The sequence below is a fragment of the Apteryx rowi genome, unplaced genomic scaffold, assembly GCF_003343035.1.
Source record: "Apteryx rowi isolate R43461 unplaced genomic scaffold, aptRow1 scaffold_1476, whole genome shotgun sequence".
Classification (NCBI taxonomy): domain Eukaryota; kingdom Metazoa; phylum Chordata; class Aves; order Apterygiformes; family Apterygidae; genus Apteryx; species Apteryx rowi.
The window spans coordinates 25,723-41,734 of record NW_020447726.1 but is presented as its reverse complement, the minus strand read 5'-3'; the positions used below and the strand labels follow the sequence as shown (position 1 = coordinate 41,734).

Genomic DNA, 16,012 nt, shown 5'->3' with positions numbered 1-16,012 from the left:
GGCTGAGGCTTGGAGCAATGCCCCATGAGGAGAGGCTAAGGAATGGGACTTGTTCAGCTTGCAGAAAAAAAGGCTTTGGCAGCCTCAGAGCCCCTGCCCACCAGGAGSYTKTCAAGAGCCAACTGCATAAAACCCTGAGCAACCKCGTCTGACGCCAGAGGTGCCCCTGCTTGGAGCAGGACATTGGGCTAGAGACCTCCTCAGGTCCTTSCAGCCTGAACTACYCTGGGATTCTGTGATAAGCACCTGCTGATGGAGACAGAAGTGTTCATGAGCACCTGGGCCTCCTCATGATCAGCCTTCTTAAAAGCACCTGCCATTGCTCTAGGCACCTGGCARGGGTCTTGATCTGTGAGGCCTTGTGCACTAGTGAGTCACCTTCTCTTGCTCCCCTGTGTACTGAAGGCCAGCGTGTCCAAATYAGAGACAGCGCTYCTCCGGCACCTCTCACCGGAGGAACTCCTCGGGCTGTTGCAATGYAGGCCAGAGGGAAGAGCAAACACATCCCTGCGCATGGCAAAGCAGCCACCTCAAGGATGAAGACCACAGCTTATGATAGCCAGCACTAAGGAGAGYGYTTRAACTGACAGGAAAAATAAGATTTGCTTGTTTCTTTCTCTTTAAGAAGAAACAGRTCTATTGTAAAAGAAGAGGGAATATATACCTTTTCAATGGATTGAGGGGAAAAAAAAGGAAACATAATGAACACTTTAAATCTGTTTTTTTAATTTTAAAATCCTATTATACAACATTCCTTCCCAGGATCTTTAACCTTCTTCCAAAACATAAAGTGGTGGCATTGAAAAAAGTTAGATACAGGGGTTTTGCCTTCCCCCCCCCCCTTTTTTCATTCTGCAGAAATACATTGTGGAAAAGTTACTGCTTAAAGTATACGCCTGTGGATTTATCAAAACAAATGCACTTTGCTTTCAGACCTTCTCTGTCAGACCTATGGCTTTTTGGTTTCCATTGTATTACAAGGGTTTTGTATCTGTGTCCTACTGGTAAAAGAGTCATGGGAATAAAGAGAGAAAGGGTTGTGAGGAATTCTGATTTCATGTGGGATACCCAGGAAGTTTAAAAAAAAACTTGAAAGAGAAAGATCTTGAAATTGATCCATAACTCTTTAGGAAATCCACACATATCTGAAATGAAGGATATGAAGGTTATCACTTACATTTACCACTTGTTTATTTTCTGCTAGAGCGACTGACATTTTCTTGAATGTAATTAACTGAAATTATTTCACTTTTGTTGCCAATAACTCTGCGTCTGAAGTTTGTCCCAAGTGTCTGCTATAAAGAGGCTGAGGTGTCTTGACTGAGCACCTAGCAGGCCAGAGCAAGACCAGAGAAGTGGAAAACTCCTTTTTCTGAAGTGAATTTTTACACCTGTAATATCACTTGCTGTAATTATTTAAATCAAAGATTGTTGCTGCAGCCAAAGTTTCTGACAAAAACCTTTATTATATTAAGATATTTTTTGAAAGCGAATGTGCCACAGGCACAAACAGAGAGMATTAACTAAATCATTAGGTAGAGCACAACCTAAAAAGAAAAAACAACTGCAGCATTCACTCAGCTTTTCCATTGCTATGGGAGAGATGGGAACTAAGAAGTGCAATGGGGAGAGTCTAGATATTTTTATTAGTTTGCTGAGCCACTCTTCCCYCCCACAATGCTGCCTGCCTGGTCAGGGTTGGATTTGGTTTGTCCTACTAGATCCACTCCAAGTTCAGTGGGGGCAAACACCTTTAGAAGGAGTTTACAATTGTTCAGTTGTTATTTATTTTTTGCCTTGTGGTGGCACCTAGGAGTCCCCTGGCCGTGTGCTGGGTGCTGTACAAACAGATGATGGTCCCTGCTCCAGAGACTCTGAGTGAAAAACACGATGAGAYGGTGTGAGGGTACAGGAGACAACATCCGAGCACAGGTCACTGAGCAGCTCTGATTTTGTATATGTGAATTAAATTCAGGATCCTCCTCTGCATCTGTTTGGTCCTCACCCCATAGATGATGGGGTTGAGCACAGCGGGCACCAGGATGTAGACGTTCCCCATGGAGACACGGACCAGCGGAGCCAGGCCCCTCCCAAACCTGTGCACCACAGACAGCCCGATCAGTGGCACGTAGAAGGCCAGGACCACGCAGATATGGGCGACACGGGTGCTGAACGCCTTGAGCCTCTCCTTCCATGATGCCAGCTGCAAGACAGCCCTGAGGATCAGGACGTAGGAGATGCAGATGAGGAGGACGTCCAGCCCCATGACCAGCAGGATGGCGGTGAGACCATACACCACGCTGGGGGTGGTGTTGGCGCAGGCCAGGTTCATCACATCCTGGTGCAGGCAGAAGGAGTGCGACAGAACCCGGGAGCTGCAGAAAGGAAGGGGCAGGAGGAGCAAAGGTAAGGGCAGGAAGAAGAGGACTCCCCTGACCATGGCTGCCAGGCCTATTTTCATTGTCAAGGTGTTGGTGAGGATGGCGGCGTGTCTCAGTGGGTGGCAGATGGCCACGTACCTGTCCACGGCCATGGCCAAGAGGACGGTGGACTCRATGGCCGAGAGGGTGTGGATGAGGAACATCTGGAGGAGGCAGGCACCAAAGCTGATCTCCCTGGTGTTGAACCAGTAGAAGGAGAGGACACGTGGCACCGTGGACGTGGACAAGGCCAGGTCGATAGCAGCCAGCATGCAGAGGAAGAAGTACATGGGAGCGTGCAGGCTCGGCTCTGTCTTCACAATGAACAGCACTGCGCAGTTGCCTGCAACGGCCAAGATGTACATGGAGCACAGAGGGATCGCCATCCAGAAGTGGGCAGCCTCCAGCCCAGGGATGCTGGCCAGGATGAAGGAGGAAGAGCTGAGATCAGAGCTGTTGGGGAAGGGCATGGCACACGGGGCGATGCGCAGTCACGCTAGTCCATCCCACTTCCTCCACTGCAAGGGCAAGGGAAAAAACACCATTATAAATCCTTTCCCATGACTGTGAATCCCAAGGGGCTTTGCTTGTCAGATGCAATGGTATTTTACAATTGCCACAGCTAAACAGATGCAAGGTTTATAGAGAGAGCTCCTCTCTTACTTCTTTAGCCCATTGTGGCTATATACAACAACATATACACCCACAAAATTGTGACCTTTGAATCTGATCAGGAAGTGCATGAATCATTTTAAACAGAAAATATTATAATATCAACATTTAAAATGATAAATCCAAGAACTTCAGTTTTGCATGATTTTTTCCTGATCTGCYGCATTGTCCTGTCAGAAATGTACTTTGTGAAACTGCCTGTATTGCCTGCCTGGTTCACTGCTCACAAGTATTGCACGCACGCACACACAGACCCGCATATTTGTTTGTCTGAGACATGCATATTTATCTGTTTGCATGCACAGAATGTTTTTTCATCTCTTCTTCCTGAAAACATACATTGAAATGTATGAAACAATGATGCAAAATGTTTTTATGGCAAGCTCTGAACTTTGCTAATACAAACCATTTTAAAGGCAATATTTGGTTGCAAAGAATTTCTCTTTCTACTGCCCGTCTGTGGTGAAGCCCTTTCTCTAAAACATTGGTTGCATATTTTTTTCCTGATGTTGGAGTTTTTCCATCTTGAATCTGTAACAAATAAGACTCACATTCTTATAGTAACAACTTTTAGCCTTCTATACACAGTTTAAAGACAGTGCAAATAGAATGTTAATATCAAGTTGCCTAAAAGTCATTTTACTGATGAATTTTTCAGCAAACCACTTACATTAAGATGCAAGTTGAATAAACAAAGAGCTTCAGTTATTGTCAGCAAGTATCTGACCCAACTTACCTGCCAGCCACTGACGTGTAATTATAGTATGAATCTCTAGAAAAAAAGATCTGTTATCCTATTCRTTTCTTATGAGAGAATGTGACTGGGAGACACACACAAGCAAGGTGAATTATCCCTAGATGTTTCRGTTCATCTTTAATTCTTTGGTGTTGATAAATACACCAATGTTTTCAGAGTTGAATAATGATTTTGGATTGCTAGTGCAATGAAGACCAGGTCCTGTAAGGAGCTTGCTCTCTGAAGAAATAAAAAAATGGGTTGTTGTCTTTAAAAACACCAGCATATACAGATTATTTTCCTAGGCTGTTCCTTCCACCAGAAAGCCCCATAAATCACATTTAGCAAGATGTGACCACCTGCAGACAATAAAACTGTCCTAGACAGAGAACCACTAGCAGCAGACACCAAAGCTGATCACAGTGTAAACTCTGATAAACACYGACCAGGCTTCTCCCACAGAGCCAAAATGGGTCTGAGTCTCCAGCTTCCCAGGATGAAGCAGGCAATGGAGTAACCTTCAGCATCTGAATGGTCCCTTCTCCTACCGGCAATGTGTCAGTGAGAGGGGAATATATGATGCCTCCTCAAAAGCCCTTTTAACTATTTCCTTATTTTTCAATCTCAGTGATTTCAAGCTTTCTAAAAAGAAACACGCATAAAAGGTCGTTCTAATGAGATCTATTTTATTAACCACCTGGGACCAGCTCTCTGCAGAGGTGAATGTGCACAGCTCCACTGATTTCCGCTGGGTGATACCTGTGTAAACTGTCCCAAAGGCACTTACAGATTAGGACACCTCTTATGGATTTGACCTGTTGACTTCTGCTTTCTGAATACATGCCCTGCAAGGACTGCAGGGGTCTCTTTGCATTGCAAGMAGACCCAAAAGGGTTGGGAAGAAAATGATATCATGGATGAACTTCRCTGCCTAAATTGCCCTGCCTCTGGTGCAGCGTGCATCCCTAGCCAAAGCAAGGGGCATTCTTCTGGGTGCAACAGCCCTTGGCAGGAGTGGCCACCTAAATAAGGGTTACTGGACTGGGTCACACTTCCTTTGATAGCAGGTACTGGACGCCCCTGCAGAAAGTGAATGCGGCAGTCACATATGGGACAATCAGGCCTCTTCTAGCACCCGGATAGATTCATGTAAATTCTAACGTATAAGATTTCTCGCTTCTTCTGYATTTTAGTTATCATTAACAGTTGCAACTCCCTGTTTTGCGAGAAATATCCCTTTCCTTTTAGATCTTGCTATGTTATTTTAGACTTCATCTGACTGCTTCATGCAGAGCTTGGATCTCCTTCTGCTGTGGAAAAGTAGTTTGCAAATCTGGCTTTCWGCTTGTAGGTGCTTGGCCTCCCTCCCAGCCCTCTGATGCTGTGTCTTGGACCTTTTCCACCTCTGGGACAGCATCTCCCAAGGATTTTGAAAGTACATATGCTCAGATTTCAAAAGCTGGCTACTTTTGTGGAACAGACCGATAGTCTTAATGCAGTGGCCAATGCTGTTGATGCCTGTCTTCTCCTGTTACTGGARTTAACCAAAATTTTTCATCTAAATATATTTTTTTCCCTTAAAAYCCTAGCAACCCACATCAGCTAAGCAGCTTTGTGAATATGTAGCCATTTTTCYATATCATCTCACCAGTAAAAAGTGTAAATCAAGCCAAAATATTACCTYAGAGTGAAAAGAGAAAATAAAAACTAAAAACATAAGAAATCACTCAAAATCAAACCATTTTTGAAATAAAATTAAAATTTCATTTTAATTTATGGTTTGATCAAATAGTTTTCTCCTATATTTTTTGGCATCACTTGTAARTGGAAAAGCTATCTGACCATCTCTGTTTGCAACTCAGCTGTTATTTTATAAATATGCCCATGTCCTGGGCAGGAGCTTGCTGTGTTTTGAGTCATACCCACCATGCCTGTGTTAATACAAGCAGAGCATGGGCTTGAGCCTTGTCCCCCAAACATCCACACTGTTTAACCGGTTCCTCACCTCCAGGGACAGCTCTGGTTGCTGCCAGGTAGCTCTAGCCCAGGCAACGCCCAGGCAGAAACAAGGTGATAACACCAGCCAGGGACTGAAGGGAAATGGGGTAAAGCCATCCTGYTTAGGGGAGGAAGGCTAGGCATGTGGATGTGGCAAAGAAGTATAAAATATCTCAAGGACAGCTCATGATCCTTCCCCATTTTCCTTTCYTTTCCCCTTTTTCCTTTCSTTCTCTTCATCTTGTCATGTCTCATCTCTTCACATTAAGAGATACCTGTGGTTCYCTATTCCAGAARACTCTTTCAYGCTTTCCCRTTGCTTATACAACTACAAACAGTACATGGACACAAGCATGCAAGTTGCATTGCCGTGCTCCTGATCCCAAAGCAGGCATGCAGCTCTGGGTGATCACCTGAGCCTTAAGTTTATCCATTTTAGAGAAAAGGGCCCCTGGGCAGGCTGACCGCGGCAGCCCTTCCTGCCACTGGTACTTGGCTGCCACCTCATGCCAGCCTCCCGTCCCTGCAGACTGCGGGAATGTCCCTCCTGCCCAGGGAGCTCGCGGGACTCCAGTGCTGGGGCAGAACGAATATGGTCTTGGAGAGATGCCTCCTGCCTGGGAGCCTGCCAGGGTGTCCCCAACCAAGGGCCCCGAGGATCCCCCCGAGCTAGGACCCTGCTCGCTGCTCCACTCCCTGCTCCAGCAGCCAGGGCAGAGGCAGGTAATCTCTCCCACGAGTGGGAACACTCTCTCAGAGACACCTCTGTTTTTTTCAGTTGGAAGTTTCCTCTGTTTTCCCACTTCTCAGGAAATTTGGGTTGGAAAAAGAAAAAAAATCTTCATTTTGGATTCAGTTTGGAACAAGTCCAAAATGAAAGCAAAYGACACCACAAACTAGAAATCCTGATTTCCAGCTAGTTCAGGCCATAAGAATGTTCTGTGTCCATGCAATGCCTCTCTCCTTCCTCTGCTCCGGATGCTGAATTTGCYGACACAGGGCCTTACACGGACAGAGCCTCTGTACTGTGGCCAAAAAGCAAAGCTTACAACTGGGAGTTGCAGGAAAGGTCTAGCACATATTTCCATACACAATGAGCACTCAGCAAGTTGGTACCTGCTCTTGGCTGGAGATCACTGGAATTAACTGAAAGCGGCTGTGTTTATACAAGTGAACCACTTATTACAGGAACCGGACATKGGCCCAAACTAGAATCCTGTTGTAAATTCACTTTATTAGCATTTCACAGAGACATATCCATTTAAACTAGCTACCTGATAATGGAAAACAACATGGGTCTGCACCRAGTCACACTGGCTGGATTCTCTCCATGGACAGGGTGCCCTCACCCCATTCCTCCCTGCTTATGGTAACCGATAGTGTTGTAAGGAATGTGTCTGCTTCTAACCCCTCCCAGAAATTAACCCATCCCAAACCCTAGAGTTAGTGGAAGTATTGTTTTTTTTCAATGGGTCTGAACTCAGGACCTCACAGCTTACCAGAACTGACCTCCATTGTGGGTCTAGCATGGTCTAGTCTGGTCTTGTGGTTCTCCAGAGTCAAAATAGAACATGTTCCGATTGTGGGCTAAAACGGATGAAGGTCTGCAAGAGCCAGCCCAGCCAGGAAATACAGCAGGGCTCCCTAYGGCTTACACTGGAAGTGAACTACATTTTCCACAACTGCCACAGYAAGACCAAGCAGGAGGACAGTGGAGTGGGGGAGATCCAGGACTGCAGGTTTCAAGCCTAGGKATCCTGACACTCTGTGTCTGATATTTTTTAAGGTAAACAGGCTGTGCCATGCAAGCTACCTATGTTTCCCACTGCTCTTCCTGTGCCTCCCAGGAAATAAATCCATTGGCAAATACTGTAAATGATCGTGTGGTACAAAAAAGTGCTCAGGGCATCACGGAATAAGAATTAGATGGTTTAAGTGACTCATCTATCTTGTTTTTCTCTTACACAAATGTTAAAACCACAATTATATTTTCCATTCCCTGAGGCATCCAAAATTAGATTTTTGAACATATCTTCCTAAAAGATGATACTTTATATAGAGATTCCCAAATATACTTGGGCATCTGCTTAGTACTCTCTGGCTACACAGGTTTGGAAGTGGATGGGGAGACAGATGAAGCTCTGCTGAACCAGGTAATGGAGGTGGGCCAACTGCACTGTAAGCCTCACTTCTCTGTGGTCTCCTGGTACRGCAATAAATTGTCTATACATTTCATCCCCGCCTGCCCCTACCACCTGAATGCACATTCACTTGAGGAACAGGCTCTTTGGGCTTTTGTTATTTCTCAAAATGGTTATAGCTAGGAAGCACAGAAGTCCAGGGAGAAACTATCTGGAAATTTTCAGACTGGGAGAAATGCTGTACAGGGATCCTGCAGGCCACGCTTCTCCCCAGCAAAGCTATTCTCTAGGCTTTTCTGCTGAAAACTCTCTTTCTTGTTTGTTCCCTTATGTTAGACTTTTCTCTGATTAAAAACTAGCTACCAGCACTGGGGTGGACTCTAAATATTTTGAGCAAAGAGTGCTCCCATTAAAACATTTATATCTAGTATTTTTTGCTGCTGCCTCAGTGTTTCCTAGGCAAAGTGGGCCTGCACTGTGAGCCCTACTGTGCCTACCACTCAGGCAGAGGTTTGGTGGTGTTTTGCTGAATGGTACTTTACTCTGTGCAATGACCCACTGGGTTCTTCAGCAAAATAACTAGCACCACCCAAAACAAACAGTGGCCTGGCAATCCTTCCCTTGGGAATCTTCCCTTCTACCTTTCCATTTTTTTATGGAGATGTTCCCTCATTATTCTTTCCTCTCTTTGTTCTAGGTATGGTTATGAATAGAGCAGAACAGAAAAAGACACTAGTCCTGACTTAGTCTGAAACTCYCCAAAGGAAGTACTAAGTGCTTAGCAGGCCAATTCTGGTATGAAATTTCATCCCTACTTTTATTGACCTGTTGTTTCACCCTTCCAAGGTGAATACTGACCARTTCTTCATAGTCTGCTCCCAGTTCCAGGCTGGCCAAACTATGACATACAAGCAACAACAATATGGATCCATCAGTTGGTGRCATGGAAGCTTTGGGCAATTTTATTCTTTCTGTGGGAGAAAGCAAGCTAGGATCATGATCATGAAACCCTGCTGTGTKCCTGGTTGAGACCCATCCTACAGCAGGGCAATAAGACGCTGGGAGATACTATCACTTCCCACCTGTGAACAGCTCCTGGAAACTCCTCCCCATTCTCTGAGGGGAACATCAGAACCTTATTGATCTCAGCCAGATTTTAGTATGTGGCCGTAGTGTCAGGAAGTTTAGACATTGCTATTCTATCTTGGAAACAGAACCCTCCATTATCAGTATCAAAAATGCCAACCACATCAGACCCTCAGGCACCATCCAGACAAGGAAAACCTAATGCATACAATCCCATGCTCTTGTACAGCAAATCCTGAAGATTTTATGCAACACTAACCTAATATCCCTGTGTCATATAACCAGGAAAAAAAAGACTTCATCGTGTCTTYTGACCTTTTACAATTAATAGATCTTTTATTGAGGCTATCATATTCTAATACACACATACATTAAATTCAGTACAAAGCAATGGCTGGAATATTAGACTTGGAAAGATGGTAAGGCTCAATGAAATCAACAAGAGATGCAAAAGTAGCACTGTTGCTGTATACGGCAATTTAGAAACACAAATGAAGATGAAGGCTGTGTCTTTTTGGGGAGGGCCTGACAGTGCTAGGGGCCCACTTAAAGGGATCTCATTCTCAGAAAATGCTCTGTGCCCAGGCCCTGGAAATGAAGTTCCTGTGGGATGTTCTCAGTTGAGCAGCTAATGACTGGGATATTCAGAGTGACTCCAAACTCTTGGCCCAAGCCCTGCCTGGTACAGCTTGCCACCTGGGCTAGCTATGCTATGACATGAGGTGAGGGAGTGATGACCCTGTGCTAGGGGGTCTGAGTGAAGTTTAAACACTGTTATCTGGCTACCACAGTTTGCATAACATGCATTGCAGAGGCTGTTTGAGCCACCCCACTGTGTGACATGAAAAGAGAAAGTCAGGTAGACCATTTTCCCGCAACTGTCTCCCTACAATTGGGTCCTTCCATCTGTATATACCACTGGCAGCAATGCCTGGAGTGTTCGCAGATGCCAGAAGGGACCGAGTGTCATGCCAGGACAAAAAATGGGAGACCACAAGTCTGCGTTGAGGTGCAGCTTCCAAGTGGATTTGCAGTTCTTTCATCCTAACTAACAGCAGTGATCCCRGCAAATGGAGTGCCAAGAAACCAGTCCACAAGCACTTTCTACCAGAACTGGTGGAGTAAGCTATCAGCTGGGCTAGCTCTTCCTTCGCAGTGCTCTGAGCAAAGCCCCCCGGATATGGCTGGATTTTATGCTGTAGATAATGGGGTTGAGAGCAGGGGGAATTATAAGGTAGGTATAGGCCACCAAGGTGTTAACCAAGGGAGGAATGTTCTTTCCAAAGCGATGGATCATGGACAGTCCRATCATTGGGATGAAGAATATTAAGACAGCACAGATATGGGACACACATGTATTCAAAGTCTTGAGACACTCATCCTTGGTTGCAAGGCTGATAACAGTTTTAATGATCAGGGCGTAGGACAGCACAATGAAGATGAAGTCCATTCCCACTGTTGATAAGAGAATAATCATACCGTAGAAGATATTGACTTTTATATCTGCACATGCTAGGTTCATGATATCAGGATGGAAGCAAAATGAATGAGAAAGCTCAGTCTTCTTGCAATAGGTTAATCTCTTGAGCAAGAAGGGTACTGGAAGGAGGGAGAGCATACTTCTCAATATAATTGCCAGCCCTATTTTTATGACAGTCATCTTGGTCAATATGGATGGGTATCTCAGTGGATGGGAGATAGCAATGAACCGATCAAAAGCCATTGCCAGKAGCACAGAGGATTCAATTAGGGACAGTATGTGGATAAAGTACATCTGAGCGAGGCAAGCGTCAAACCCAATCCTTCGGATATTAAACCAAAAAATGCCCAGAGTAGTAGGCAGTGTACATAAAGCCAAGCCCAGGTCAGCCACTGCCAGCATGGAAAGGAGGTAATACATCGGTTCATGAAGACTTTGGGTCTTCTTGATGATGAAGAGGATCATGCAGTTCCCCAAGAGAGCAATAAAGTACAGTGCACAGAAAGGAATGGAGATCCAGTGGTGAAGGGCTTCCAGCCCTGGGATGCCCATCATGAGGAAAGCTGAAGGCTGATAGAAGGAGCCATTGAATTCCCATGCGGTATGTGAGTCATGCTCCATCCCAGCTCAGATYTCACATGACCTATACCTAAAAACAAATCAACAACAGAAACTCCACATAGTTGGACTCTCTACTGAATATAGAACCGGATGATGTCAAACCCCACATCTCTCCACCTCCCTGCCAACCTGTGCAGATGCCTCTGTGCTATTTAGGACATTGTCATAATTACCCTGGAGTCACATATGACTACACCCTGAGTGCCCATTAAACCACAGAATGAAGGGGGGGAAAAAAAAGACAACCTATTAAAAGGAAAATTTTAAACTTCCTGGTGAGTGCCACTATTTTAGTTTTACCCAAATTCCACAGGCTGAGTTGCTGTGTTGAGTAAGCAAATGACTTTACTATGGCCATCCTTACCAAGACTAAGCTGCTAAGCAGATGTCTTCTTCTTCATGTTAACTGAAGGCTGAAGGACCTGAATATGGCGAAAGTTAAACTCTGACTTTTCACTGTATAACACTGAAAATAAATGACAAAATACAAAAGAGACTCAGGCACTTAAGGCTGCTGCTCACAAACCATGCAGACCTGGTGGAGAATGTGGCCACAGAGAAAGCTGGGGCCGAAGCCATCACAAGATGGCCGAGTTCAGGATCCGGAGGGAGGCTGGGAAGGTGAACAGCATTGCTGGGCTCCAGGCTTCAGGAGAGCAGGCTGGCTCAATTAGGGAATTGCTGGGCAGGATACCCCAGAAGCAGCCCTGGAGGGACAGGGTGCCCAAGAGCGTGGTCTGYTTTTTAAAGAAACCCAGGAACAAACTATCCTGTTGTKCAGAAAGACAAGGAATTTCAGCAGAAGGACTTGTGGTTAACCAAGGAACTTCTTGATGAGCTAAAATACAAAAAAGAGAGAGAGCAAGAGGAGTGGAAACAAGACAAGGCAACACAGTGGGGGAGTGTAAAAGTATTGCTCGAGCCCTTAGGGATGAAATCAGATGGGCCACAGCAAGGACTAGTGGGGGTAATTAGGYGTGATAAGATGTGATCCTACAAGTATACTAGCAGCAAAAAGAAGTTCAGGGAAAACGCGGGCCAAATGTGGGGGRGACAATATAGGGAAGGCTCAAGTATGCAGTGCCTTCTTGGCCTCAGCCTTCATGGGCAAAGCCTTTCCCAGCTCAGCCRGTCCCAGTGGCTGGGAAAGCAAAGGGAGAGCCAGCAGCAGGGAGCCATAGGTTGAGGACTGCTCAAAGCCAGAGGTATTCATGTGCCTGGGGCTGGAGAGGATTTACCCCTGGGTACTGGAGGAGCTGGCTGATGTGATTAYGAGGCTGTTGTCTATCATCTACTGGGTGATGATGATCTATCATCATGGTGACTGGGGGAGGTCCCTGATGCCTGGGAAAAGGCCCATGTTATGTTCATCTTCGAGAAAGGGAAGTTTCAGGGTCTGCAGCCTCTTCCCCTCCCCATCTCATAGGGTTTTAGCTGCATGCATTCAAGGTCAGCACTGGCACTGTGCAACCACAAATCAGATTTGTGGCTGAGGCGCCCCATCGTGGCCTCCCCCCTTTGCTTGGGAGATGCATTTAAACTCTCCCTTGCTCTTGGTCCTTTTCTGAGCTACACCACAGCTTTGCCTGTGCCCAGCTTTGYACCTTTCTGTTCCCAACCCCAGACCTGTGGATGTAAATTCCCAGCCTGGCCTCAGACCTTGTCCAYGCACAGCAGTCAGGACTATGGCTCACCCACGTGGCTGCCAGCAGAGCTGCTCAGGTCCCCTTGTCGTGGTCCATGTGGACACTGCCCTGCCTGCCATGCTGCCACCCCCAGCTCCCACTCCCCAACCCTGGTGGGCAGCCACCCTGCTTCCAGACACAGGGGGCATCCAGGGGATCCCGGGCCAAAGAGCTTCACCACACTCCCTGGAAACACTACAGAGCACATCCTCATGGGTCCATCTCTGAACAAGTGAAGGACAAGAGGGCAATCAGGAACAGCCAGCAAAAGTTTAGCAAGGGCTGACCCTGCCTGATGAACCTGGTTGTCTCTTGTGATTAAATGACTGGCTGCGTGGATGGGGGGGAAGTCATGGATGTGCAAAACAAGAGCTAATTAAAGGGGGAAAAAAAACCATGACATTTCAGTCTTAATGGGCATTCTGTAGGGTACAAAACAAGCAGGTCAGAAGTTTGAATTATAATTTGAAGAAGCAAAAAGGGTTTGTTATAATGCGGTTCATTTTTGTATAATCACAGTTATCCTCTGTGATGTATTTATTACAKCCCTAAAAAGATTTCACTCCATTAGACTCTCAGCCTGTGTGTGAACATGGTGATAAAGACCAAAGCTTAGAAGGGACAAACATCTTCCTTCTCCAGGGTAAAAAGCAACATGAATCTGTTAGCAACTGGAGAAGAAGCCCAAAACCTTTCCCTCTGGGCAGGGACATTTTATCTTCAGGGCAAAGCTGCACGTTAGCGTCAGGAGTCCTTTACCCTCACATAGTCCCCAGGGTGTCAATTGCTGATGGACAAGTTGCAGCCCCTCTGAGGACGGGCCTCATCAGTGCACGAGACAAGGGAGGAGAGGATGCAGCCACTTACCAGGCAGCGTCTAGCACTTTTCCCATTGKCATCAGGCAGTGGTCAGTGTTGGCAAAAGGAAACTGTCCAGAGGCATTTCTGGTCTTAATCTGTCTGTTTTGCACTCCCCTAAGATAATAATTATTCCCTTTCTGCCAAGGCAACATTATCTGATCAGTGAGAATTAATAGGTACCAAAAAAAKCATAGAAATATAGACTATTGCCTTATGCAATTCAGTTTCATCTGGAGGCTGGGTGCATGCATGTGTGTATGTCTGTCTAATAGACTCCCTTACTGCAAAATCTGGCAGATATCTCGGAATCTCAAAGATGTTAAGATTTGCCGGGTTTCCACAAATATGGAGATGGATAAGGATGAGAGATTTTGTTAGTACACACTCAGAAAGAAAGGACCGATCACGAACTCACTGGGGTTCAACCCAGAAWGGGTATGTTGTGGTGCTCCTCCCGCAAGAAAACCTTCACTCCAAGCTCAGACCTCGTCAGACACAAGTGACTCCTACCACACTACACTAAGTTAAAAGAAATGGGCTTTATTAGCTCTGCTCACCTCAGAGCTACTCTGGTTCACCATGCACTCATTGCTGTTGCAGAAAGGGATCCCACTCCAAGCCTTTATATATATATATATATATTTTTATATATATATATATAGTTCCCAGTTATAGTTTGCAGTTGACTGCTGAGGGACAGCAATTATATTTTTCACACTATAGCCAAGTCCTGATCAGGAAACAAGCCTCAAGTTGTAGGTGGATATGAAATTAAAGATTAATGGCAGTAGCTGAGCAGTCATTGCTGCTGACCTAAAAAGGCATCCTACTGCAGAAAGAAAACAGTCCAATTGCTTATTGCTCGGGGAGTTTTTATGCTAGAAGAGCTTCTCCAGATAGCCCAGGGGGAAAGGGGTCAGACACAAGCACAGATGCCTCACAGGGGACGTGATTAGGATGTGCTGCCCTCCCTCCCTTTCCAGCCCTCAAAGGCCACGTTCTGGTTTCTTTTMTTTCTAAGACTTTGATTTTCATTCAGTAGCTTTAGCAAAGTGCTGGTGCTTTAAGGGAATCTACTCAGTACAGGAAAATGTAGGGGCATGAGAGATGGGGTGAGGAAGGATGAAACAAAAACATCATTTTTTTTTCCCCAGGAGGAGACTGTCCTTYCCACAACTGCTTTGCTGCCAGCTCCAGCCTCCAAGCAAGGGCTGAGCCATTTAGCTAAAGAAGAAGGGTTAGAAAAGCAACTCTGGGAACACAGCAGCTACAAAGCTTGATTTCCGTTGACTTCAAAGGCAAAAATAAGAATGTGCTATTCCCCCTGGCTGAGCTGGGCTGTTTGGGCTTGCACATCAAAGGGCACAGTGATTCATGGCATTGCAATGGCAAAACCTTCCCCTGGAGGCATTCACCAGTTTGCCKCATACCTACAGTGCTGGGGTCATAGATGGTGATATGCAGGGGATACCGCAGAGCTCCAGGCTGCAAAGGCTGGATGCTGGCTGAAATTACAGCTCCCTGCTTTATCAAGCAAACCAGACCCAGCTGGTGCCGTGGAGTGGCATGGACCTCCTGAGCAGTGCCTCAGAGATGCACTCTCTGCTTATGTCTGTATGCAGGCTCCGTAAACCACGGTCACCAGATTAGTTACACAGTGAGTGCAATGCATTTGTGATGAAGATGCTGCTAATTATCCAGGGTACTTACCAAGATCAGCAGTCCGGGATGGGTGTTTTACCACCTGCGCACACGTTGCAAAGCAGCACAGTCCGGTTACAATCCACAGGATGAACTTGAATCCACATCCTGGTGTTGGGAGGGCGGCATTTATAAGTCACCCTGAAGACTGACCCCGTTGCAGTCACACAACCAATCGGGAGCCTCAGTGGAGCCCAAGCTCTCCATGCGTAAACAGCATGAAATGTATGAGTGAAAACAGTACATGAAGTAAATGATTTTTTCCATTTATGATGCTCTCCCAGCAGGCATGATTTTCTCTTGATGGTTTATTGGGCGACATGTTTATAGTTCCCTGTGATTTATGGCTGGCAGTGCTGCAGCATACTGGCAAAACGCATAATTTTTATTGTGAGAATGGATCCGTAATGCAAGTAATAATAAATTTTGCAAGAAGAGTGCTGGCAGCATCTCTCCGAGGGAGTAATAGAGTTGAAAGGGTGTTAGCTATCCCCTCCACAAATAGTGATATGCAAAATGTTTAATTAAAAACATTATATATTGCACAATAAAAACAAACTAAATATTACAAAGCCAAACACAGACACATTAGTAGATATCCTCTCAGAGGG

At 45.7% G+C, this 16,012-nt stretch overlaps 2 protein-coding genes across 4 annotated transcripts; both read right to left on the bottom strand.

Moving 5' to 3' along the window:
- Positions 1-1,452: 1,452 nt before the first annotated feature.
- LOC112962406 (olfactory receptor 51E2-like) lies at positions 1,453-15,497 on the bottom strand. 2 transcript variants are annotated; one of them, XM_026058498.1, is made up of 3 exons: positions 15,411-15,497; positions 2,520-2,938; positions 1,453-2,375 (listed from the first exon to the last, which is right to left on the bottom strand). In XM_026058498.1, the coding sequence occupies exons 2-3, from the start codon at positions 2,888-2,890 to the stop codon at positions 1,934-1,936; spliced, it is 813 nt and encodes a 270-aa protein (XP_025914283.1). In that variant the 5' UTR covers positions 2,891-2,938; positions 15,411-15,497; the 3' UTR covers positions 1,453-1,933. The 2 variants fall into 2 exon arrangements, with proteins under 2 accessions (XP_025914283.1, XP_025914282.1); XM_026058497.1 differs by having other exon boundaries at positions 1,453-2,938.
- LOC112962405 (olfactory receptor 51G2-like) lies at positions 9,393-15,466 on the bottom strand. Of its 2 annotated transcripts, none has more exons than XM_026058495.1 (2): positions 15,411-15,466; positions 9,393-11,182 (listed from the first exon to the last, which is right to left on the bottom strand). In XM_026058495.1, the coding sequence occupies exon 2, from the start codon at positions 11,152-11,154 to the stop codon at positions 10,192-10,194; it is 963 nt and encodes a 320-aa protein (XP_025914280.1). In that variant the 5' UTR covers positions 11,155-11,182; positions 15,411-15,466; the 3' UTR covers positions 9,393-10,191. The 2 variants fall into 2 exon arrangements, with proteins under 2 accessions (XP_025914280.1, XP_025914281.1); XM_026058496.1 differs by lacking the exon at positions 15,411-15,466 and adding an exon at positions 11,519-11,695.
- Positions 15,498-16,012: the final 515 nt, after the last annotated feature.